The sequence below is a fragment of the Theropithecus gelada genome, chromosome 3 (assembly GCF_003255815.1).
Source record: "Theropithecus gelada isolate Dixy chromosome 3, Tgel_1.0, whole genome shotgun sequence".
Classification (NCBI taxonomy): Eukaryota; Metazoa; Chordata; class Mammalia; order Primates; family Cercopithecidae; genus Theropithecus; species Theropithecus gelada.
The window spans coordinates 93,760,282-93,786,845 of NC_037670.1; the positions used below are offsets into that span (position 1 = coordinate 93,760,282).

The 26,564-nt window shown below is 35.9% G+C and overlaps 1 protein-coding gene across 4 annotated transcripts in view; it reads right to left on the bottom strand.

The window, feature by feature from the left end:
- Positions 1-4,109: 4,109 nt before the first annotated feature.
- HDAC9 (histone deacetylase 9) overlaps positions 4,110-26,564 on the bottom strand; it is a 910,741-nt gene continuing 888,286 nt past the window's right edge. For all 4 annotated transcript variants that reach the window (XM_025379211.1, XM_025379208.1, XM_025379210.1 and 1 more), the window contains exons 25-26: positions 24,452-24,599; positions 4,110-10,539 (exon numbers count right to left, since the gene is read on the bottom strand). In XM_025379211.1, coding sequence (XP_025234996.1) covers positions 10,500-10,539; positions 24,452-24,599 — 188 coding nt within the window. In that variant the 3' untranslated portion in view covers positions 4,110-10,499. The remainder of the gene's footprint in view (positions 10,540-24,451; positions 24,600-26,564) is intronic.

A 26,564-nucleotide genomic window follows, 5' to 3' on the forward strand; every position in this document is an offset into this window, starting at 1 on the left:
AGCAAAGATATTGGCAATACTTATTGACAACCTTTGTATTATTATAACTGGTTTTATGTAAATGGTCACACATATATATCAATAATTGCTCTAAATAAAATCAAGGTTTAAAAATAAAGTGAAACTAAATGCAAGGCAATAATGAGATGTAGGATAAAATAGAATATGTAGGACTCAATACAATTTGTGGTCCTTATTTTCTGCAAGTGGAGAGTACACATGTGTAGTTAAGAAAACTGACTTTTAAGTCAATGCTGCATTTGACTAGTGTGAGTAAAATAATAGACATATAATGTATATTTTTTAATAATAAAAGTTGGGTGTATAACTTTCAAATCATTAAATAGAAAATAACAAAGAAATTAAGGCTATGAGAAGATAATGAACTTGCCAAATGTCACAAGCGAGGCTGTTGTAGAAATAGGGCTGGAAACCAAAAGTCTGGATTCCCAGGCCTTCATTCTCTTCTCTGGAAATACTCTGGGAATACATCTACTAAACTTGAATATTGTTAGAGTATAAACAAGATTTGTACACTTATCTGCTTTTAAAATTGTTTCTTTTCTTTTTTTTTTGAGATGGAGTTCCACTTTTGTTGCCCAGGCTAGAGTGCAATGGAGTGATCTCAGCTCACTGCAACCTCCACCTCCCGGTTTCAAGCAATTCTCCTGCCTCAGCCTCTCAAGTAGCTGAGATTACAGGCATGCAACACCATGTATTTTTAGTAGAGACAGGGTTTCTCCATGTTGGTCAGGCTGTTCTCGCACTCCTGACCTGGTGATCCACCCACCTTGGCCTCCCAAAGTGCTGGGATTACAGGCGTGAGCCACCGTGCCTGGCCAAAATTGTTTCTTAAAGCTGTAAACATCTGACTCGGTTTGATCTCAACACCAATGACACTGATTTTTTAACACAGATTATTATATGGGGTGCCATATACTTTTCCATCCACTTTCCATTGAGCTTAAAAGAATTAGTGACAAGAAATGACTACTTTATAGCATCTAGCCATCCTTTATAAATATGTACTAATTGCAAAGCAGTGTTTTTGGCTGTTTGGGACTTCTGAGCTAAATTTAATAGTCTAGTGGGAGAAAGGGCACTGTATGTAACCATGAAAAAGAAGTTCGAATGTATCTGGTTAAAACAGGCTGGATTTTAAAATAGGAAAATTAAAACTTCAAAATGGTAGCACAGCATTAATGGCCCAGAGACCACCTCTAAGTACAATCTGCCTGATTGAGGGTGTTACAGCCTATCAGGATTTGGGGTCTGATGAAAGAATTAAAAATACTGCTTATCAAGGTCAGTGCTTTGAAAAGTAGAAGAGTTTGGAAATTATGCTTTATTAAGGAGCAATGAAGTAAAGCCAAATTGGTTATTAAAGAATTTGACTGTTGGGGACATGTCTTTCCAGAAATTATAAGCAACTAATTTTTTAAAACAAAATAATGGGAGAAAAGCAAATGACTGGAATTTAGAAAGCAATTTCTAAGTTTTTTTTTTTTTTTTAAAGGATTTCTACAAAATTAATCTCCTGTCATGGGGAACATCACACACCAGGGCCTGTCGTGGGGTGCGGGGAGGTGGGGAGGGATAGCATTTGGAGATATACCTAATGTAAATGACAAGTTAAAGGGGGCAACACACCAACAAGGCACATGTATATACATGTAACAAACCTGCACATTGTGCACATGTACCCTAGAACTTAAAAGTATAATACAAAAACATTTTAAAAAAATTAATCTCCTGTCTTTATACATCTTAACATTACATCTTCTTAATTGAATGTTGATCTGGTAGACCTCAGGGATGAAAGGGACTTGAACAAATATTCTAATCATATCGACTTTCTTGATAGGGCTGTGCCCAAATCTTTCCATGAATATAATTATATGTAATTTAGACCACACGTTTCTTAAATCTATTGTATCTCTGCCTCCCTATTATAATTTTATGAAGAAAAAAGAGAGGTCATATTTTTTAGACAGTCTTAGTATCACATGATTCTAAAGCCAAACCTATTTTGTGGTAATATTTCTTTTGTAGTTATATCAGATGGAGATTTAATGAAATTTTCATTTCCTTTATATAGTTATATTGCCAATTTTCTTGCTATTTTCCATGCTATTCTGAGAACAAGTACTGAATACTTAGGACATATTGCAGGCTGTCAGTGAATGTTGATTACATTGTATGCACTAGTTGGATAGCAGTAAAGAAGATGAGCTTTGTTCTGGCATTTAAATTGTAATTTACTCATCCATTAAATTACCCCTCTCATGGGTTCGTTGTGAGATTTAAACAAGAGCACAGGGTAAGTGGTAAATAACTATTAATATTTTTATTTTTAGAATAAATAAAACAACCAAAACAAAACCTGTTTAACAAAGGAGAAAAAATAAAAATTGTGCACTAAAAATACACATTCTTAAAAGAAACAATCTCATTTTACATGGATGTAAAGTCTTCACATTTGGTTATGAATAAATCTTCATCAATATATAATTAACTTATTAAAAGATGTACTTTTTATTATACCATTAAATTGATTCACTTTATCACATCTTAAGTTTTTAAATCTTATTTCTTTTGGAAAAAATATTTTTTAGAACAAAATATATATGGCATTATATTTTAAATGTATAAGCTTTCATTATGGAGTTAATACCTTTTCTAGATACACTAAGACCTTTAAATTTGATTTGGTCTAAGGTGCATGTAATCTTTTTAAAAATCCTCTTATTTCTCCAGTTTTTTTTTAAAGATTACAGAAGGAATTCATTAATCTTTTCATCTCTTTTCCTGAATCTTACTTTCCTTTTCTTAGGACATTTGAAAGAACAGCTGTCAGTCTTTTCCAAAGTAATTATTAGGACATGAAGGGAATTATCTATTTATGGTCAACCTGGAGGACCTAGGAATTTGCATAGCCTATTGGTATTACAAAGTTGAGGGGTAATTACTATATTTGGAAATATTTTGGGTTCAATAACCCTAAAGCACCACAGAAGTGTTAAGTAGTGAAAGATATTCTTTAGGCTTCCTTTTTCAACTACAAACTACTCTTTTAAAATAACAATATGACATTCATTCTTACTTTTTAAACATAGGCTCCACTTCTTCAATTTTTCGCTTTTTACCATGGAAACTTAAATGAAACAAAGAACCACAAAGTAACATTTGCCATTTGACAAATCTGATTAAACCAAAGGTGTTTACCATTGAAACCCAGTCTACCCACCTACTCCATCTCAAGTTTGCCTTTTTTAGACAAAATATTACTATCTTTTCCCAGAAGGAACCCAAACCATTGTCCATTGGAAACAGTTACATTTTAAAATGTTAAACATTGCAGGGGGTTATAAAATACAAAAATAAGTATTGGTCTTGGAATATTTAAACAGTTTTTGGAGTATGTGCTCTAAAGATATCTTAGGGTTCTTGGCCAGATTAGAGAAAGTTGTTGATATAGGAATAGAAACAACAACTTTTTAACTTGTACTTACTGTACAAATCTAGCCACAATTACCAGATCCATTTAAATGACTTAAAAAAACTTAGCAAAGACTGAGCATACAGTCTGTTCTGAAGGTTAATCATAGTTTTTTAGTCAAAGAATATCTTTAGTATGTCATCTTTGATGTGTCATACATACATCTGGAGAGGATAAGGGTCAAATCCTGCTCTCACTGTAACAATGCGTTAACCTTTTCAATGCTTGATGTTCTCATCTCTAAGTTAGACTAATAACACCTATGATGCAGGGTTCATGTGATGGTTAAATATCATTCAGGTACAGTGTTCAGTAGAGTGACAGGCACATGGCAGGTACTTTATCAGTGGTAGTTATTATTGTTCTTTATTCTAACCATCAAACTACAATCAAATAGCAACTCTGTTTTAATTTACTTCTTCTTTTGTGAATTTTCACATTACTGTAAGGGAGATTTAGTCACAAGTAAACCTTTTTTTTTGAAAATGGAATTGTACATTTTATGGTAATTCATGATTCATAATATTTTGTTTATCCAACAAATATTCGTCAAATATTTGCTATCCAGAGTCTAATGGTAGGCACCAAGGACATAGAAAAATAAGAACACTTTTATTTCAAATAGCTTTTATTCACATAGGACTAGAGGAAAATCTAATTCAGTAGAAAACACAAAACAAAGGGGAATCTTTTATTCTCTTCAAAGGAGAGTCATGACATTAACAACATCAACGATAATTTGGAACACACCATTGCATTTTCAAATACAAAAAAGGAATCAGAAGAAGGTGGACATTCCATGAGCATGTTCAACAATGGTATTGTTATTAGGTATTAATCCTTTATTAGATTATTATTTTTCACATCTGGGAAAATACCACTGGCAGCACAATTTTAAGAAAAGTTTGGCAACATGTATTTTTCTCAGCAGCTCTGGATGACAGATCTTGGTGATGCTAGCCAAAAAAAATTAAGGGCAAAACCACTGGTGCACAGAGGACAACAAACTGATCTTATTACAGAAACAGATATCAGACCACAATAGAAAAGACATTTTTATTTTACACTAAGCCAAAAATTCTAGATTATTGGCATACACATCAACAAGCCTGGTCTAGAGTGTTTAATCACAAAAGTAATAAATATTGGTTTCCTGCCTGCCCTGCCTACCTTATTTAAAAATATCAGGACATTTGCTTTCAAATGACACAGACTGCTAAGGCTGTAACCTACAAAATGGTCACTCATTTTTAACGGCTTGTTTGTTATACCTAGAAACCACTGAAAGGGCAATTTCCTATATCATAGTTATTGTGGAGGTAGACACTGACGTTGCTTCCCCAGAAAGAATTTGAGACTATTAAAGTGTAGGAAGAACAAATGGGGAGTTTTATCCAAAAACAACCCTTACATACCCAAGGAAGTGCCATTCCACTTCAGATTTTGCAATTCTTAATTCTTTGTTTTTTTAAAAATGACTCCATTTCTGTTGAATTTTAAGTTAATAAAACCAATAGCCCAATATTGCTGCAAGATCTCTATGAATTGTCATAAAATGCCAGCTCCAAGAAGGGGATTCAAGACATGGCCACAATGTCCCAGGAAACATTGAACTCTCCCTATTATATTTGACATTGCAACATTTGCTTCTATTGTGCCTAAGGCCTAAACAAAAAAATAAAAGGATTCCAATTTTTTTTTTTAAAGTCTGGAAATCTCTTCCTTTCAAAACATATTGATTTACAGTTTCTCCTTTGCCAGTTTTCCTTCAGGTGAGAGTTCATGCTTGTGGGTTTGACTCAAAGACATCTTCCAAAGGACAAGGTAATATAAGTACAAGTTTCTCTACACAGTAACTAGCACAACATGATTAGGGAGTAGCAAGAATGATGGCAAACTATGTTTGAAACAAAAAGAATAATTCTGCTTAATAAAACAAACTGCCAAGTCCAAAATTGTAGACCAAAATACAATAACTAAATCTATCTTTTAAGAATATTCGAAAAAGTCAAGTGGCTCTTGAAAAAAGATGAAAAACAAAAGACAGACAGAGTGTCTATCAAAGTGTTTATATAAAATGGCATGAAAGACAGTAGGCCTAGTGGTATCTCAGAAAATAAGTTGTCAAGGTCATTTCTACTAAGGAAATATAATGTAGAGATTTCAGAAACTTTTGATTGCTTAGATATGGGCAATTTGGTATAGACTGTTAGGCAGAAAAAGTAGAGAAGAGTTGAAAGAACATTATTTGTTAGAAATATTGTAAGTTTACACCAGATTCACCATGTATTTGCTAAATGTTTCAGTTTGAGAATTAAGATGGTTTGAGAAATTGCAACAACCTCATTACCTTATCATTGGATCAAGTCCAAACAGCCCCAGATCAGAAGTCTTAGGTTTAATTGTCTGACCTAGTTATTTCCAGCATAGTAATAACTGACTCAATTGTATTTAATGTATTTTACAAAAGCATTATACGAAGCTAGGAATATCATAGATAAAATGGACTGCAGTTGATTTGGAGAATTAAGTTATGTAGTATGAGTATAGCATGTGTGAATATACCTTGTTCACTTACAAATATCATCCTCTGGCCACTTGACAATCATGCTCTGCTTCATAAAGCATTTAATGGAGTAAAAGCAAGCAAGGAGGCAAGGGCTATGATTTTTGATGCAAATATGCCCAGAAAAAGAAGCCACACATAGGAACTTACATATTTAATGGTGGTGTTGATGAAGGTGACAAGATACATTATAATATTTCATTCCAAAGGCAGCACATTGTACAAAATACTGCTGGAGACTGTACTATAATAGTGGCCTTTGGGAACACAAGAAATCTGATGATGATCACGACCATGTTGATCAGTTTTGAAGACAACTAAATGCCTTCACTTCTTAGCATAGGCCATCTGGTTTTCATTTCTTTGAAAGTGAAAAACGCCATCTTTATGAAAATAGTTGAACAGGTGTGTGGTTTTCTACCTCTATCTTGTTTTCCCCTTATTTTCTCAGCAGGACAAGTGAATTCATTCCTGAAGCAGGAAAAGAATGTTAAGATACATGCCACTAGAAATGACAATGTCAGACACTGACAGAGTCATTTCAAGTTCAGAGTGAATCACTTTTAAGACGGTAAAGTTTGGCTTGTTTCTTTTGGGGCTATAAGACTTTTAATATTTCTTTCATTGAGATAAGTTGAGAATAAACATTCAACAGAGAAATACTAAGAAATATTCAAATTAATTATTCTAAACATAAATGCTGGCGTTAAGACAATAAGTTTGGCCAGGTGCAGTGGCTCACGCCTGTAATTTCAGCACTTTGGGAGCCTGAGGCGGGTGGATCACCTGAGGTCGGGAGTTTGAGACCAACCTGACCAACATGGAGAAACCCCGTCTCTACTAAAAATACAAAAATTAGCCAGGTATGGTGCGCATGCCTGTAATCCCAGCTACTCGGGAGGCTGAGGCAGGAGAATTGCTTGAACCCGGGAGGTGGAGGTGGCAGTGAGCCGAGATTGCACCATTACACTGCAGCCTGGGCACCAAGAGCAAAACTCTGTCTCAAAAGTTTTAAAATGCTGGTTGAAGAGGAATTTTTTCCCAGGAGATTTTCCAAATGATCATTCTATTTTACTTCCATATGGAGTCTGTAAAGAAACCCAGTAAATCCACAAGGCTTTATAAATGACCTTTGGAAATAAAGCAGGACTGAACTATTAAGAGAGACCAGTCCTGTAATTTCTGAAGCCTTTGTGGGAGGAGATGCCCTGCTTTCAAGGCCATCATGTTGTCAGTGAGAGGTTAGTGAGAGTGTCGTGTAGAACTGGAGTAAAAACTGAAGGCAAGATTTCCATCCCCAGGATTGATAACGGAAATGTGATTTGTAGTCATTTTTTCACAAATATCTCTATTTTCTCCAAAGCTGACTTCCAGCCCCACTATTGATATTATGAACTTGTTAAAATATTTAAAGATAGTTCATCTCAAAATGTTCTTTCCATTTACGAAGCAATGGTAACATAGCCTCTGGTTTTGAGTCCATTTTGGTTACTGTTTAATAAAATGAACTGTGTTTTTTAGTTTAATATCCAGCCCCAAATTATACAATTGGGAAAAATTAATATTTAAGACTTCTTTTTATACCTATGTTTGACAGTTTATTAAACTCTTAGTATTATTTACTAGATTTATGAAAAATCATTTTTATTCACCTATATGAGATATCATGAGACTGTGAGAGAGCCTATGTGATTTTCTTCAAAGTAAGGATCACAAAGAGATGCAAAATTGATAATACTCTGCTAGCCTCTCATTCAGAACAACTGTGAGCAATAAAATTTAAACCTGTAAGTGAAGAAAAACTATATCAAGTGAAACTACCCTTTCAAAAAGTGCTGGTCTATTTCAAAAGAAGTGTTGATATTTTCTGAAAGCCTCTATTCTGTCCCTCAGGGCTATGCTCCATCTTGTAACGGTATAATCACAAAGCACTGGCATTCTGTTCTTACAGCTACATTCAGCTGTGAATAATCCTCTCCATAGTTCATTTGCTTCTCCAGGTATCTGAAAGATTCTAAGTGCAACCTATTGGGTATGGTGTCACATGGGAGAATGTGTGATTAACTCATTAATGTGTCAAGTTTTAAATCTAAATAACCATGGAGATGTCCTAGTGATTTGGCTATATCAGATTAATGGCTTGGCATAAACACGTGGCTAAACTGTTGTAGGAAACTTCAGTAAATTAGTATATTTGCATTACACTGTTTTATTTTCCTATTCAACATCTAAAAAATATCTGGGAGGACTAAAAAGTAATGACAGAAATTTATAATTATGAAGTTGATTTTAAAACTAAACGATTATTTTTCTAATTAAAACATGAGTTTCCTTTTTAAAATGGGGGAGAGTCTTTTGTTAAGCCTTTGGCTCTCCTATTTTTTTAAGTAAATATCCTCAAGCAATCACTGCAAAATAACATAAGCTAGCAAATATGATTGTTATGAATTTCTCTGAAAATATCATGAAAATAAAATTTATAAAAAATTGATTACTACTATGAATCTAGATTGAATTTGCCCGTATGCAATGAAAGCAATTTTTACCTAATACTAAGTTACATTCCATTTCAGATTTCCTATTTCAAAGGGTGTCTCAAATTTCTAAGATGTTAAACCAAGTATTGAGCCATTTTTGTATATGTAATAAAAGTCTTTAAAATTAAAATGGTAATCCTAAAAAAAACCAAATGCATGAAAAACATGGTCTGACTGTATAACAAAGGGAGTTATATAATTCTACTTGAGTGAAATCTTTCATCTTTGATTTACAGGTTAGAGTCCTCTCTAACTAAAACCACATTGTTCCATATCTTTCATATCATGGCCTTCCCTAAAACCTTGTTTTAATTAAGGTTTCTTTCAGATTTCTGAATAAAAGCATGACAATCTTCACTTATGGCTTTAATATATCCTTTGAGTTAGAAAAATATATAAAAAGAAACATCAACTTTTTCAAAAGCATTGTCAGATATTAAATACTGTGAGATATTCTACCTCAATATCTTTAGGTGTTTGAGTTATATGTTGAAATAGAATTTTAGGAGGTAGGAGGATAACCTACTTATATTTAGTAAGTTACTTTTAATCTCAGAAATAAATGTCCTTTATTTTTAACCTTTGACACTAAGGCAACTTGTTTAAAGGCTGTTTTTTGTTTTTGTTTTGTTTTTTCACATGAAGGCACAACTTCTAGGTTAAGTCAATTCAAGGTGACTACAAATAAGCAGTGCCTTTGTTAACACATTTCAAACACATAGAAAATTGAGCAATGTTGCTTAAGTGATATTCGTGTGAACAGCTTCACAGTTAATAAAATGCAATCAGACAAAACAACTGTGTTAACCTGGAAAATAAACAAAATAATCTAAATAGTCAAGGCCCTCAAGTAATAGGGGAGATTATGGGTAATCTTCAGTTTTTCTAAAGGTAGAAACGAATGATGAAAGGTAAGAAGAAAGAAATTGACAGAGGGCAGAAAAATAAAGGTGAGTGAATAAGTCCTTGATAGATTTGCAACAAATTAAGACTACCTTTGAAAGGTTACGTGCTTTTCAAAGGCACTGAAAATGCTTGGTGGAACATTTGCTCAGACCTACTGTCATAAGAACAAGGGATGTATGCGGGGCTGGGAGGTGGGGCGACTTCATTCTCCAACACAGTTGCAAAATTGCAAATCGCCTGTGTGTGAGAACACAAAGATATTATGGACATTAAAAAAAAAAGTGATATAAAATATTGCACCATTACAAACAGTGTGTGAGGTTCCTTTGGCATTTGGACTTTGAGATACAGTGTGGTTTATTCCACTGAAAAAAGCCTCATGCTAGTGCCTCCATCTTGAACTTTTACTAGGAAGAGTTGAACTGTGTGTTAAAGTTTAGGGGAAAAAAAAAACCCTAACAAAACAAAACAAACAAACAAGAAACATTACATTCTGGGTGGAATTACTATCCATTCATAGTAAAAGCAAATCCTGTAAACAAGTTAAGACTGTTTGAAAAAAAAAAATTACCCAAAAAAAGCTGATCAGAATGTCAGGAATGAATACCCCTCAGGTTTTGCCCAAAATTTCACTGGCTGTCATAGCTTCTGAAATTAACAACATCTAGTGCTGTACTGAATGTTTCTAGTTCAAACTGGGTGTCTAGGAGTGGGTCATCCAGCATATTAAAAGCATGCTGGAAGCAGTTTCTTCCAATCGTGGTTTACTGTAACTCTAGAATCACAGCGGTTACGTTTAAGGAATCTTTAATGCCCTTTCAAGTCCATCCAAAGAACAAGTGAAGCTGCTGTTCAGAATTTTGTGCCCAGTGTTTATGTTCCATTGAATCTGTGCCACCCAGGCAGCAGACAAGACATGTCTGAGGGTGCTGGGGTGGGGGGATACACAATGATGTCACACACAGGAAATATCAGAGGGGGACTTGGCACTTCACAAGGCTGGCTCCTCTTCCATAGGCTCACCAGCAGTTCTGTAAAAATAAACAGGCAATCAGAATACGGCATAAGAGTACACAATGACATTGTAGATTTTCATGCATAATCAAAGCTGATTTTTCAGCTCTCTCTAATGTTTATTTGTGTTATTCAGTTATCCATAAATAGAATTTCTTTCCTAGGAAGTATAAACAAATGTCAAGGGGAAAAACATTTTGGATCCAAGCAATCATTGGAAATGTTCCTGTTTATATTAAAACATGTCAGAATATTTTATAACTCTAGATTCCAAAATGTATATGTTTTGTGTCTACTACAGTTCAATAATTTATTGAAAAATTAACTATGATATTTTATTTTAGGAGCAATTGCTGTGATTTCCTATGGAACCAGTTTGATAATGAGAGCAAAGGACCCAGCTAGCTTCTGGAGGAGACTCACTAGGGCTCTGGTTTTTGCTTCTGTTCTTTCATAACTGGATTGGCTGCCTGCCGGAGGCATTTCAAATCAAATTCTGAATTTGATTAACAAATCGTTGCTACAGACCCAATATTTTTACAAGAAATGCACTATGGTAGTGTGTAAATAGTTTTTATTCGGCATCATCTGCGGGGTGTTCTGCGCAGGCAAAACCAAAACTAATTGCTTGAAAATTTATACTTGAGATTTAACCTTAATTTAGTAACACTTTGAGGGTGTTTTAAGGCAAACTTTTAGAATGACTTTTAATTTAGTCAATAGAATAAATTGTAGCAGGAATCCAAATACATGAGGTAGTTGGATTGTCGTGGGAAGATTACTGGGATATGAGATGCCGGGTGAATTGAGTTTGCGTCTGAGCTCTGTGATTTGTTAATTTTGCAACTGCTGATTTAAATACACTTTTGTGAAGCTGTGGTTTCAGGTGTAAACCATGAAAAAAAAATGGCGTTCCTTACAGAATTAGCAAATGTTAAAAAATAAAGGAGGTAAAATTGACCTGTAAATAATAAACACTTTGAGACATTACTTAATAATTTAGACTTGTCCCTTTGCTGTCTAACATGCATAAAATCGTGTTGCCACACAAATGCACAGTTATGCCTTTGCTACCAGAAGGAAACAATATTTGGATGATGCTTCTCTCTAGGTAGCGGAATAATAGGCGGTGGTTTTCATTTTCTTCTTCACAATGTTTACCTACTTGCCAGGATTCTATAATGAATTACTTTCACATTAGGAAAAAATGCTATGTTTAAACCATAGCTGTTTATGCAAACAAATGAAATATTTGGCCATGTTATTTTACAGATTTATAAGAAAAAAAGCCAAGATTTCAATGCATCTCTAAATAAAGCTGTTGACAAACAAAGTAGTAGCTTAGCATTTTTATAACAAATCCGAAACATTAAAAGAAAGATTTTATCCATAGGATGGCAATTAAAAATTTTTAAAGCATCCTTTTAAAAATAAAGAATGATAATCATTAAGTCTTCATTATTTATTGTTACCAGAAAAGAAAATTCTAAAAGGGTCTGCGTGGAATATTTAAAAAGTTGCTTCTTAAGAAGTTACAGCCTGTCCTAGAGTGTCTGGGATAAGGATGTTGTGAGAGAGTGTTTAGAGGTGGTACATAAGATAAATGAGTCATACTTCAGAAAAGTCTTTTCTATCAAAAATGATCAGCATTCGAAGGAGAAAGCTTTTAAATTAAGGAAAACATTTAAGTGTTGAAACTAATTCATACATAAATATATAGCCTTATTTACATCTGAGAATATGTGAATAATACAATTATAGAACTCAAACTGGATATTCTAATGGAGACCGATTTTTCCAATTTCTAACCCAAGCTGCAGCAGGATAAGCTTTTTCCCCAAATCCAGGATTCAGTGTGGCTGGAATTCCAGAGACAGTCATGTGTGGGAAATGTCTCAGAGGTCACAGATGTAAGGAATACACATGTCCCTGTGGTGGAGGATCTGTGAATTCTCCACATGTCCAACCTAGGCTTAAAGGATGTGAGTAGGCTGTCTACACTGCAACCCACTCACTGCCAAAAATTAAGCCTCTTTGGTTGAAACAGGGCAACTTGCAGATACAATAGTAAGCTTTCTATCAGATGCTTCTCTGCCTTTTCCTCTCTTTGAAATCATTTTATATTGACCTCATTTTTTGGAATTAACCACTTATAGCTGCCCATCTTCTATTGAACCATCTACACATATACATAACTAACCAATTCTCTCTCTTTCATTTTATTTATTTATTTATTTTTGAGACAGGGCCTCACTCTGTTGCCCAGGCTGGAGTGCAGTGGCACAATCGCAGCTAACTGCAGCCTCAACCTTCTGGGCTCAAGCCATTCTCCTGCCTCAGTATCCTGAATAGCTGAGACTACAGGCATATGCCACCATGCCTGGCTAATTAAAAAAAAAAAAATTATAGATGGGGTCTTGCTATGTTGCCCAAGCTGGTTTTGAACTCCTGGCTTCAAGAGATCCTCCTGCTTTAGCCTTCCAAAATTCTGGGATTACAGGGGTAAGCCATCATGTCCAGCCTCAATTCTCCCCCGTGTCTTACAGCATAGAAGTGTTAGTAGCATAGCAAGTTGGAAAATATCCTGGATTTCAAGGTAGATATTCTGGGTTCAAGTCCCAGATGTTTTACTTTAGAAATTTGACTCTGAGTGAGTCAATGTCTCTAGATTGTCAATTTTATATTTAAAATAGAAATAATAATCCCTTACCTGCCCTCAGGGTTATGAGAATTGAATGAGTTAAAGTAAGAAAACGTGATTTATAAATTGTGAAGTGTGAAACAATTGTAAAATAACTGGATTATTTATATCTGCCATTGGGACAATTTATAGTATCTCCCTTCTCATATCCCTAGCTCTCAGTAGAGGTGGCATTATCTTCATATAATCCCTGTCCCTAGGTCACTATTTTATATGTCTGCATTTTTTAAAAAGATGATTTCTTTATGGAACATTTAGAAAGTAACCTGGTGAGTGATGACCCTTTAATGCCTGTGTTTGGAGGAATGAGAAGCAGTGCTCTGAAAATCTGGAGGCCTCCCACTTCAGTTATCCCTAGATACGTGCCTAGTTCACCTTGATTGACAAAGACACCAACTGGGGGAAGGAAAGACATGCAGGGAGGTGAAGACAGTAAGTTCAGAGATAACTATAAAATCGACCCAGCAAAGATAAATTTTAGTATAATGGTTTAACTAATTGAAAGATGTAAGCTTCTCTCCAGTAGGACAACATCACAGTGAACATTGATAGTTTTCTATCAATGAAAATCAAAGATTTCATATCCTAAAGAAGGATCAATTCAGTTCAACAGTCATAAGATAATTTACAAAAGTAAAAAACAAAAAGGAAGTAATTTCACTTGAGATAAGATGTAGTGTTAAATTAAATTCTTGTATTCTCTCTTAAATCTTATTTCTTGTGGTTTTAAAAATAGCATTTGTTAATTTATGTTAATGCGGTTATTTAATAAGACATTTTCACATTTTGCTGATTTAATTTAATTCTTATTTCTTACTTCTACTCCTCTTCCTCCTGAAAGGCAAGCAATACAATGCCTGTGACATTATTTTGTTTACAGGTGTTCTTTACAGCTGTGTATTATTGTTTTGGGGGTATATATTTTTACTTTATGTAAATTTTATCTTTATACACTTGTGCATAGTTTTCTCACTCAGTACTGTATTTATTAGATCTGTCATGCACTTTATGTTTATCTAGTTTGAAGCTGGTAACTTCTACGTGGCATCCCCATATGGTGCATCCACCACATTTTAACTATTCATTCTTCCAATAATGGACACTGGGCTTGACTCCAACTCTCTATTCACCATAAATAAAGCTGTAGTGAACTTCCTAGTACACGTACTCTAAAGACTTCCGCTGAGAATGTCTTTGGTATACAATCCCAAGAGCAAAATTAGCAGGTCACATATTTTATGCATATAAAATGGTACTAAATTAGTATACAGCATGGCTACCATAGTTTATCTTCCCAAAGCAGTGAGGCTCTAAATCCCCACATCTCCACCCATGCTAGCAATACTTAGTTTACTAATATTTTTCATTGATTCTAGAAAAAGTTAGTGAGTGTGTACTGTGTGCCCTGGTTCTGTTCTAGGCACTAGGAACATAGCAATGAACGAAATAGACAAACATCCCTGCTCACATAGAACTCACATTCTACATTGACCTTATATTCTAATTGAATGTTTACCATCTAATGTATGTAAAACAATACCTTGTTGTTATTCAAATTTGCATTTATTTGATAACTAATCAGTTTGGACAAAGATTTGACTTTCAGTAAGTCACAAAAGCCAAAGTAAAAGAGAGAGAATCAAATGACTTTCATAAGTATGTGTCATAAGTAACTCTGTTTATCTCACTGATGACTTTTTTTTTTTTTGAGATGGAGTCTCGCACTGTCACCCAGGCTGGAGTGCAGTGGCCGGATCTCGGCTCACTGCAAGCTCCGCCTCCCAGGTTCAGGCCATTCTCCTGCCCCAGCCTCCCGAGTAGCTGGGACTACAGGTGCCCGCCACCGCGCCCGGCTAATTTTTTATATTTTTAGTAGAGACGGGGTTTCACCGTGTTAGCCAGGATGGCGTCTACCTCCTGACCTCCTGATCTGCTCGCCTCGGCCTCCCAAAGTGCTGGGATTACAGGCGTGAGCCACCGTGCCTGGCCTGATGACTTATCTTTCCAGCATTCACAAACTAATGTTATACATAACTAATTCATATATTAGTTCGCGTTGTATGAATTATATTTTATGTTCTTTCATTTCCCCATTCACTTTTATTTTTGATCTTTCCTCTCCAATGTTACACCATTTTGTATACATACTAGACATCCCATAGATAGTTTTTGAAATGTTTATATACATATGTTGGGATGATTTCAATGCTCTTTAGAAGTATAATAATTTCAATCAAAAGCGAAATAAGAATTTTCAACAAAAGAATAAATATCCAGAACTATTCTCAGTACAAACTTCCTATGTAACAATTCCACACCTAAATGTGTGATTGGAAATATATTCCCTCATATCACAAGGCTGTGCAGAAATAAAAGCCAAACAAAAGCAAACATATTTATACACATACACACACTCACACTTTCCATAACAATACAACTGGCAGCAAGTTTTTGCGGGGAATTAACATAGATTTTCTATTAGTACCATTACTCAACCCTAGTTTGCCTTATTACTTCCTTTTCTCCATGTTCGCCTCTTAATTCTACAATATATAGTCACCTTCAACCAACTTCTTCCTTTTTTCTCTCTCAGCTAATGGCATTATCATCCAGACTATTAATTTGAACTTCTTTCTCTCCCCTTTCATTGATATTTCATGAATTGCCAACTACTCACTATTTCTCAGCAATTTATCTACACTAGGTTTTCTTCCTCTCCATTTCCTCTACCATGATTAATTGGCTTCTTTACCACAATTACCATAAGGATTTCTTGGCTGTCCCTTCAGTAGTATGCTGGCCCCTCCTCCGTGACACTCTCTGTTCAATGTATAGACCTAAGTTGTCGCTCTCTCTCTGTGAAAGCTTAATACTGAAAACAGGATATAACTCAAATTCCAATGGTAATATTTTAATTCCCTTCCATTAAATTTTGCGCCATGATCCCTTCCTACTAAGCTAGCTTATTCAACTCTGTGGCACCCCAACTGCCCTGAGAGTCCTTTCCCAAAGTTTGTACTCATATACTCTCTGAAGTTTTGCTCATCTGTTACTAACGAAATGGATCCTGAGTATCTAATTTGTGTCAGGTAATATACTGCTATTAAAAAAATAATGCTAAGCCAAAGGGACACAGATTCTATTCTTAAGGAGTTGACAGGAGAAAACATAAAATAATCAAATAAGCACACAAATGTATCCAATTTTCAATTATGTCACATGGAATAATGCAGAAGTGTAAGGGAGACATGAGAATGTGTGGAGGACCTGATCTAATTTGGGGGTTAGTGGTCAGTGAACATTTTTCAAGAAGAAGAAGTAATATTTGATTGGAAATCTACAGGATATGATGAAAAGAATGGGAAAGCCAATAAAGGGTTTGTGGAAGAAGGTAGAGGACAGGATAAACATTCCAAACACAAGAGAAGGGATGTGCCAAGGAAGCCCTGATGTGGACATGAGAATGGCTTTTTGGAGGAAAACTGAAGCCACAATGAAATATCATTCCACACCCACAATAAAAGGCTAAAATTATACAGACTGATTTTATCAAGTGTAGGTGAGGCTATGATGCAATTGGAACTGTCATTCATTGCTAGTGGGAATGAAAAATGGTACAGCCACTTTGGAAAACAGTTTGGAAGTTTCTTTTGCAGTAAAACATATGACTTCCCTGCAACCCAGAAATTCTACTTTTAGCTATCTTAGCTATCTATCCAAAAAAACTGTGTGCTGTGACCACAAAAAGAAAACTTGTACGAAAATGTCATAGAGATTTCAATTCCTCAAGATAAAAGTTCCATATGATCCAGAAATATCACTTCTGGGTATATATCATCCAAAAAAACTCAAAATAGGATCTTAAAGAGTTATTTGCACATCCATGTTCACAGCAGCATTCATTCACAATAGCCAAGAGGTGGAAGCAATCCAAGAGTCCATCAATGGATGAGTGGATAAAGAAAATGTGGCATATACATGCAATGGAATATTATTCAGCCTTAAAAAAGAAGGAAATGTTTTCATATGCTACCACATGGAGAAACCTTAAAGATATTACACTAAGTGAAGTAAGTCAGTAGAAAAAGACAAAAATTGCATAGTTCCAATTATATGAAGTATCTAAAGTAGTCAAACTCTGAAACAGAAAGCAGAATGATGGTTGATAGGGCCTGAAAGGCTGAGGGGGGAAGAGAAGGGAGTTGGTCAATGGTTACAAGGTTTCCATTTTGCAAGTTCCAGAAACCTGTTGCACAACAATACACATATAAACACTGCTGTACCGAACACTTAACATGGTTAAGATGGTAAGTTTTACATGTGTTTTTAAACCACAATAATAACTAATTGATCAGCTTTATTCATAATAACCCTCAAAGTGTAAGCAAGCCAAACATCCATCCAACAGGTATATGGATAAACAAATTAGGGTATATTAATACACTGGAGTAATGTACAATAATAAAAATGAATGAACTTCTGATTGTAAATGGCGTGAATAGATCTCAAAAACATGCTTAATGAGGTGAAATAAGTCGTATTAAAAAATACAGTACACATGCATGATTCCATTTAAATGAAATTCAAGAGCAGGCAAACATAATTGACGGTGTTAAAAGTAAAACGGTAGTTACCTCTGGAGGGAGTGGCACCGACTGGAAGTGGCAGAAGCAAACTTTTGGAGGTAATAAAAATGTTCTTGAACTTGTTCTGGGTGGTGTTTATATGAGTGTGGCATTGGTAAAAATCTTAGAATGTGTGGATATTATTATATGTAAGATATACTTCCATTAAAAATTAATTAAGGTCGTTGTTGGAAACCACATCAGAAAAGAAAGAGGAAGAATGTTAGAAATAAGGCAGGAATTATAGATATGGGTCTACTCATACAGACCTTATGGTGTCTATTGAAGATGATGATCTTTATGTTAATGGAAATGGAAAAGTATTGAAGGGTCTCAAGCAGAGGCATGACCAGATATGCTTTCCAGTTGTTTTGTTTTGTTTTTCACTGAGGTGTATAAAATGGATTAGAAAGAAGGTAAAACTGGATATGAAAACCAGTAAGGAAAGTACTGTAAAAGTTTGGATGAGAGATGAAGATACTTTGGACTGAGTGTCAGCAGTAAAAATTAAAAATATATATATTGTGCTCAAGTTATTGTCTTGTAAAGTAAGGGCTTCTTAAATTGTCTTGTCAAAGTAAAGACATCTTGAATGCCTTTTGCCCTCTTTACTATGTGAAATCTACATGTTCTTCCACCCTGATTCACTTCTCCCTGGTTCTGTGATTTGCTCCCTAGTCCTTGACCTATAAGGTGTTTTGTCTTGTTTTGCTTTGTTTTTTCATTTTGCAGGACCCTATTTCAGTCTTATCAAAGACTTGTCATTTATTATAGTTGATTGTTCATGTTTGTTTCTGTGGTAGGAAGAGTAATAGTCCCCAAAGGTGTCCATGTCCTAATCCTTGGAACGTGTGAATATGTTACCTTACATGGCAAAAGTGATTTTGCAGTTGTGATTAAAGTCAAGGGTGACAAGGTGGAGAAATTAAACCTAAATTATCCTGATGTGTCTAATCTAATCATATGAGCCCTTAATAGCAGAAACCCTTTCTCACCTGAAGTCAGAGAGAGATGTGATGACTGAAGAAAGGTCGGATAGATGTGAAGTTGCTGGCTTTAAAGATGGAGGAAGGGGTCATGAGCCAAGGAATTAAGGCAACCTCCAGAAGATGGAAAAGGCAAGGAAACCAATTTCCCCCCACAGCCTCCAGAAATGAAGGCAGCCTTGCCAAGACATTGCTTTTAGCTCAGTGAGACCAGGGTTAGACTTCCGACCCACAGAAAGTTTGTATTGTTTTAAGCCATTAAATTTGCAGTATTCTACTGCTGCTGTAAAAAAGTATGTGAACGTTTTGAGGAGTACAAGGCAGCTTTGTGGTCCTGGCACCTAACACTTTATCTGGCACCTAGAAATAATCAGAAAGTGTTGAAAGAGTGAATAAACTTGATATTTTCACATGTTCTTCTTCGTCATTCTGCTGGTTGGAGGATAGTCCTGATTGATTTAACCTATGAACAGCTAAAGGTATAGATGCCCAAGTATAGGCTCTATATTCTTATATTATAGATTACTGAATCATGGCCAATATATTAAAAGAAGAAACAGGCCAGGCATGGTGGCTTATGCCTGTAATCCCAGCACTTTGGGAGGCAGAAGCGGGCGGATCATGAGGTCAGGAGATTTAGACCATCCTAGCTAACTTGGTGAAACTCCGTCTCTACTAAAAATACAAAAAATTAGCTGGGCATGGTGGCACGTGCCTGTAGTCCCAGTTACTCAGGAGGCTGAGGCAAGAGAATCGCCTGAACCTGGGTGGTGGAAATTGCAGTGAGCCGAGATCATGCCATTGCACTCTAGCCTGGGTGACAGAGTGAGACTCCATCACAAAAAAAAACAAAAAAAACCAAAAAAAACAAAAAAAAAAAAAAAAAAAAAAAAGAAAGAAAGAAAGAAAGAAAGAAAAAGAAGAAGAAGAAAACTGTAACAAGTTGAGGAAGAAGAAAAATGATAGAAAAATACTGAAAGTCAACCTTTATCAAGTATTTACTACATTCCAGGTATTGTTTTAAGTTCTTGTGATGTGTTGTTTCATTTGATTCTCACAACTCTATGAAATTTTTCTCTCATTTTAAAGATGAGGAAAATTAAGCCCAGAGAGATTAAGTAACTTGCCCTTGAGCAAACAACTGTGAAGTGTGGAGACTCTAGAGGCAAGCTCTATTCTTCCTCTGTAGTGGTGAGAGGACAGGACTGAAGGAGTAAAGACAAAGATGAGATGGGAAGCTAAACTATGCATCTTAGTTTATATATATTTCTATTCAATTTTGTTTCTTTTTTCAAAGTAAACACTGTTTTACAAATAATACAGAACTGAACCTGAAAATACATAATTGGGCATTGGAGGATTACAACATCCCTAATGTTCTAAGTCAGACTTTACACGCACCTCAAGACCACATGTTAGACATGTTGGGAAAATAGAGATAAAATGATGGCTCTGGGAAGAGGAGGAAAGATATGTGAAGAGGGGGCAGATTGTTCCTTTTACCAGGAGCTTCCAAATCTCACCTCAATTTTTGGCTAAGGCTTTGTTGACACTGGATGAAAATTAAAAACAAAATTTACATTGAAATGTTTGCCTGCTAATATAGTTTGGATAAATGTTCCTGCCCAAATCTCATGTTGAAATATAATCCCCAGTGTTGGAGGTGGGACCTCATGAGAGGTGTTTGAATCATGGAGGCAGATCCCTCATGAATGGCTTGCACCATGTCCATGGTGATAAGTCAGCTCTTGCTCTGAGCTCACATGGGATCTGGCTGTTTAAAAGTGTGTGGCATTTTCCCCTCCACTCTCTCTCTTGTTGGCTTCTGCTTTTGCCATGTGACGTACCCACTCCCCAATCACCTTCCTCCATGATTTTAAGCTTCCTGAGGCCTCTTGAGAAGCCAAGCAGTTGCCAGGAACTTGCTTCCTGAAAGGCCTGTGGAACTGTGAGCTAATTAAACCTCTTTCCTTTATAAATTACCCATTCTCAGCTATTTATATAATAGCAATGCAAGAACTGCCTAACACACATACTTAGTTATCTAAATTGTCTGAATAAGTTCTTAGTTACCTAAACAAGTGCTCAACATAATGGTATCATAGAATAATATAAGAGGATTGAATAATTTGTGCAACATTTAGCTTCTAGAAGCCTTTGGAGACACCATCCTATTGGATGGGCTATTTGAGGAAAATCATGTCTCTAAGTACATTAGATATGAATGTATATTTAATAATGGTCTATATTTCTATATAAATCTTAAGATTCAGGAATATGGGGTTTGTGATGTCCTTGGAACTACTGATAAGCCATTCAAAGCTCAGGTAGATGATACTTGGATTTAGCTGATTATTACACTTTTATATTCATAAACTAGATAGTTACTCAAAAACCAAAGTGGTCAGACTTCAAATAATATGTTTTCTCATGTTTCTGTAGTATTGATGACTTGAAACCATCATGTTCAGAAAGGTTGCCAAAAGTTGAAAGTTAAATGATTAAAGAGACAACTATACTGGATTTTGTTAAAAAAAAAAAAAAAAGTAACACGATTTACAGGTCAAAATGACAACTGCAAATCTAACTTTCAAGTTAATTTGGTTTTTGTGTTAGTTAAAAAAAAAAAATCACAAAGTCACAAAGTCATGCATTGTAGAGTGCAAATGTGCTCCTAAAAACCTAATAGTTGATCATCCTGAAGTCTTGATTGCCTTTCCAAATCTTTTCTTGATCTTCAGCAGAGCCTGAACTGGTATCCAAGAGTAAACCTGAGCACTGCACTGACCTTTCCAAAGTAGAAGCATTTTGAAACAGATATTCAACAAATGCAAACTACAATTGTTCAAAGGTACACATTCCTAGCAAACAAGAAGAAAACGTCTTGCTTCTAAGTAGTACGCTATATGTGACCAGGCCTATATATTTAATTTTCTTTGACTATATAACTTGGATCCCTTCAGGATTTTTTGTATTTTGTTTGTTTTTTTTTGCTGACCCATCAATCTTTTTTTTGATCAAGTCTTTTGCCCCTGGACAATTATGTGTTATAATTGAAAATTAACTATCCCCAAATGAATTCCCACATATCAGCCTTTTCCTAGTAACTTATGCTTCAAGGCCCATCAATGTAGTTATAGAAACGAAATTACTATCTGCACTGTGTTTTCATCCCCTCCCCCATCCAAGAAAAATGAACAAAAAATACTTACAATGGTTCTTAGCCAGGAGCATTTTATCCCTTATTCACTAGTGGTAAATGAGTCAGATATGAGTTGGCCAGGAAAAGAGCTGCTTTACCCAAAATCTTAGTATGAAATGAGTCATCTCACTCCAAACACCAATATGTTCTCCAAAATAACTGGCAAGAATTTCCTATAAAAAGAATCTTGCCTTCACTCTTTTCCATCCATTTAGCTCTCTGATTTTTCTAATTTTTCAATTTCCTGCGTGCTTATAATATTGCCTTCATAAGAAAAGCCCAGAAACGTTTCCGCCGCTTTATCTCATTTTGAAAGTCATCTTTCCTGTGTTGAGTAGGGGGACAATACTGATAGTATTCCCCTGAAAAGAGTAAATGCTCTGTGGCTTTTCAGAGCATTCTCTCTCTTTCTTTCTCTCTCTCTGTGTGTGTGTGTGTGTGTGTGTGTCTGTTTGTCTGTCTCTGATGAAATTCATGCATGGTTCAACTGAAATGCAAGAGCCAATTCTAGAAGAATTTTTCTTTTCCTCCGCTGAAAAAGGGAGTTCAGTTCAAAGTCATCAAAAATATTTCAAGCAAAATCATTTTTCTTCCCACAAGAAAAATCAATCACAATAGATGTAATCTGTCTAAAAGTGATAAACGAACATGAAACCAGGCTACAAGCTCTGACTCTGCTTTCCTGCACATCAGAACATTCACATTCTCTCTCTGCCATCAGACGAAGCTGGAAATAAAAATCACTGTGGACTGAAGCCAAGGTTCAATCCCTATAGATTATCATGAGTCAAGCACACTATTTACCTGAGGATAAACAAGTTTGCCTACAGGGCCAATTCCTGCCAAACTGCTGAGATTTTTATATTACTTGAGGCTCATAACATCACTTATTATTGTTAATTATTCTAAGCTCTGCAATTTAACGGGCAAAAATATTTACAATTCATTTCACTCAGGTTGAAATTTAGCTTCGTTTTTCTATATTAAATTAATTCTAAAGAATAGCTATGCTCCTTTTATATCCAACACTAACAGATGTTAGTTTCCTCAGTTTTATGGCCCTCAGATGACAGACAACTAACTGTTTTTGGCCTTGGGAATAATTGCAACACCTTTGGATTATGAACTTGGTTCAGTTCTTAGCTGGGAACGGCAGGGGGTTAGTTCATATTATCAAAGATGTAAAGTAAGTTTTCCCTTATGCTCTAGATATTCATATAAAGATATCTTTCAATAGACTAATATACAGCTTTTCCCCCTTATTGCTAATCTGCTGTTTAAGTGGTTATGGTAAGAGAAAATAATTGCATAAAAAGAAAATCTCTTATTCATTTTATCTCCTGCTCTTGGCCAAAACAAGATGTTAAATCCATTAAACTCTGAGTATCCAGTAAAAGCAAGAAAGTAGGACTGTTCGTATTTGTGCATTCTTGGGAAAATTGCCAACCTGTGCACTAGTAGCAGGATCTGCGTAATTAATGGTGATGTTATTGACGGAGGGAGTCTGATTTCCTTCTCCAGAGCAATTTAAGAGTGCAAGCTGGCAGAGCTTTAGCAAAGCCTCACCTGATTTGTTTTTAAATTGAGGAAATGTGACCTTGAAGTCAGCCATAGAAATCACCAATATTAATGTACATTTGTGGTGGCTTTGGTAGACTTTAAAGAAATTCTGAATGTACCATTTACTGCAGAACTGAATGATGAACACCAAATGTACAAACTGACAAACATTCCTTAAAAAGAGAACAAGCAAACCAAATCTTAGGTTAACTGTGTTTTTTTCTCCAGAAATCTATATTCATAGAAGATACATTAAAACTAATTCTGTCTTATAAAATAAAATAAAATCAGCCCCGAGTTCACACAGTCCTTTACACACAGTCTCTTGTCTCCCTTGCAGGCAACTTCCACCTTTATCCAGTTGTTGGACCTCAAGGACAACCATGTAAGGAGTGTGTATATATTTTGGCTATCCAACGGTCTAGCATTTTTCCCATCTTCTACTCTCCTCTTTCTCTTTGTTATATCAGCAATTTCAAAATGATTAGAGAAAGGAAAAGAACATCTGGAAAAACAGAGATAACTAGGAAAAGGAGTTAATCCCACAAGCAGCTCTTTCCATAATGATCTGCACTCAATTATCTGATAAGGCGTGATTTTTCTCACCATCTATCTCATCCCCTCTATTTCTCTGTGAACTGCAACCACATGCTCCAGCTCTGCATTTTGCATGAAGAATGAAGCAATGAATTCTCGATAGCCTAAAGCATGTGCTGTGGCATCTGTGGCTTTGGAGAGGACAAGTGGTGGAAGTGGAGGAGACAGGTGAAGGAAAGCCAGGAGGAAGATTCACAAATATCAACGATGAACGTGGATATGACTGACCCGGATTATTCCCCCATGCTGGATTCATACCTCGTGTCTTCCTGAGCAAAGGGCTGTTCCACATCCACTGTTAGGGAGGCCAGGGCAGAAACGGTCTCTGTCTCCTCTTGCAACTGAGCACCAGCCAGAGCACAGCCCCTTGGCACAGCCACCATCCTTACTGACTTCCAATACTTGCCTAGGAAAAACATCCATCATACTTTATAAGAATTGTAATTACAGCAGTAATAATCAGAATACTTACATAAGTCCAACTCAGAGCAGTTGTTAAGTTAAAATTCCCCATGTTATACACAGTTGTAATTTGGTTTCTTGACTGTTATGATTAGGTCTGTTTCTCAATCTAAGAATGCCAAGTTGTGAAGTGCCCATATTCCCAAGCTGAATCTCCCCCTTGCTCACACAGCAAAAAAGTGAGGAATAATCCATGGCCTACTGAACTCACCCTCAGACTGACAGCTGTCTCTGCAACTAAGTAAGCAAACTCTGGGCTTCACGCTCCCTGGGAAACCCGCAAGAGACCAGGAGGCAGCACTCTTACAGAGAAAATGAATGGAATCGTACTGTTAAACATTGCTACTTGAATCATTAACTTTTAGAAAATGAAGTTGGAATATTAAAGAAAAAGAAAAGCCCAGAAATGCCAGCATGAATTGAATGGCAACTTTGCCAGAACAATCAGGTTTGTTAGTCCTGGATGTTCTTTCTTTCTCAACCTCAGGGTGTGTACTAGAACAATAATTGATTTAAAACTTTAATATATGTACTGGCTGATGTTGGAGCCCATCCATATGTCATACTGATGTTTCTTTTTTTGAGGCAGGAAAGGAGAAAGAGAGGAAAATAGAAGGTCATTTCATGAGAACATGCCAATGGGATAAATATGAAAGAGCAGAGTTAATGGCTTTCTTGCAGCCCTTAGGCTATTTTTTTGTGAAATGCTGAGTAGCCCCAAATCAAAGCAAGAGAATCTCCCTAGGTGCTGACATGACTCACCAGGTTACTACTATCTCTGCAGCCTGACTGGATGGCAAGAACTTTGGTATGCAGTGTTTGCTTACTTCTTAGAAAAAAAAAAAATCTTGTTTGAATGGAAAAGGCATATGGATGAATGCTGGATTGGGCAGTAAGATAACAGGGTTCTGAACCCAGCGCTGCCATCCCAATGACGTTAGTGAGGCTTTGCAGGACTTTATTTCTGACTCTTGAAATAGGGAGATGCCTCAAATCTCTTGAAGCTCTAACATTTTATGATTGGCCTTTCCTTATCTTACTGTTTCATAGAGGAACAGATGTCACATTATGGGAGGATACTCTGTCTCCCCATCTGTTCCCCAGGCCAACAAGACCATCTGACATAGGTGTCAGTTACTATTTAACTTGCTGTGATTCCTTATTCTGACCATAGTCTGAGAATCTAAAGCTTTTAATTTGCACCAAACAATAACAATTCTGTCAGTGAATCCAAAAACTAACATTTTTTGAAATCTAAGGCTTTTTCACATGTTGAGGACACAAAGATGCTTCCCTAACACCAAGAAATGCATGGTCCAGGTGAGACAGCCCTGTTAGTTAAGAATTACAATTCTGTGTGTAAAATGCCCATGGTGATCTTGAACGGGAATAAGTAGAACATGTGTTTAAGGTGATGGGAAAGTATGGAAAGACTTGCCAGGAAAAATAACACTTGACTGAGTATTTGAAAGACCATTAGAAATTAGAGTACAAATGTGCTCCTAAAAACCTAATAGTTGATCATCCTGAAGTGTTGATTGCCTTTTCAAATCTTTTCTTGATCTTCAGCAGAGCAAGTTGGTGCTCAAGGGATATCCCTGGAAGGGGAAACAGCACATACAAATATACATAGACTGGAGTCTCTGTGTTTTACTGGGTGACCATCAACTGCTGGGAATGACTGGAACATAGGAAGAGTCTGGAGTGGGATGGATGAGACTGCTGTGGTAGGCAAGGGCTAATTAATACACACTCTTGAATGACAGATCGATGATCCTGGACTTCAGCCTGAGGATGATGAGGGGGCATTTTAAGCAGACAAGGTATACAATCAGTCTTATGTTTTTAAAAGATCCCTTTGAAGAGATTATGGGTGATGGATTGGAAGGTGATAACAGTGGGGGCAGGA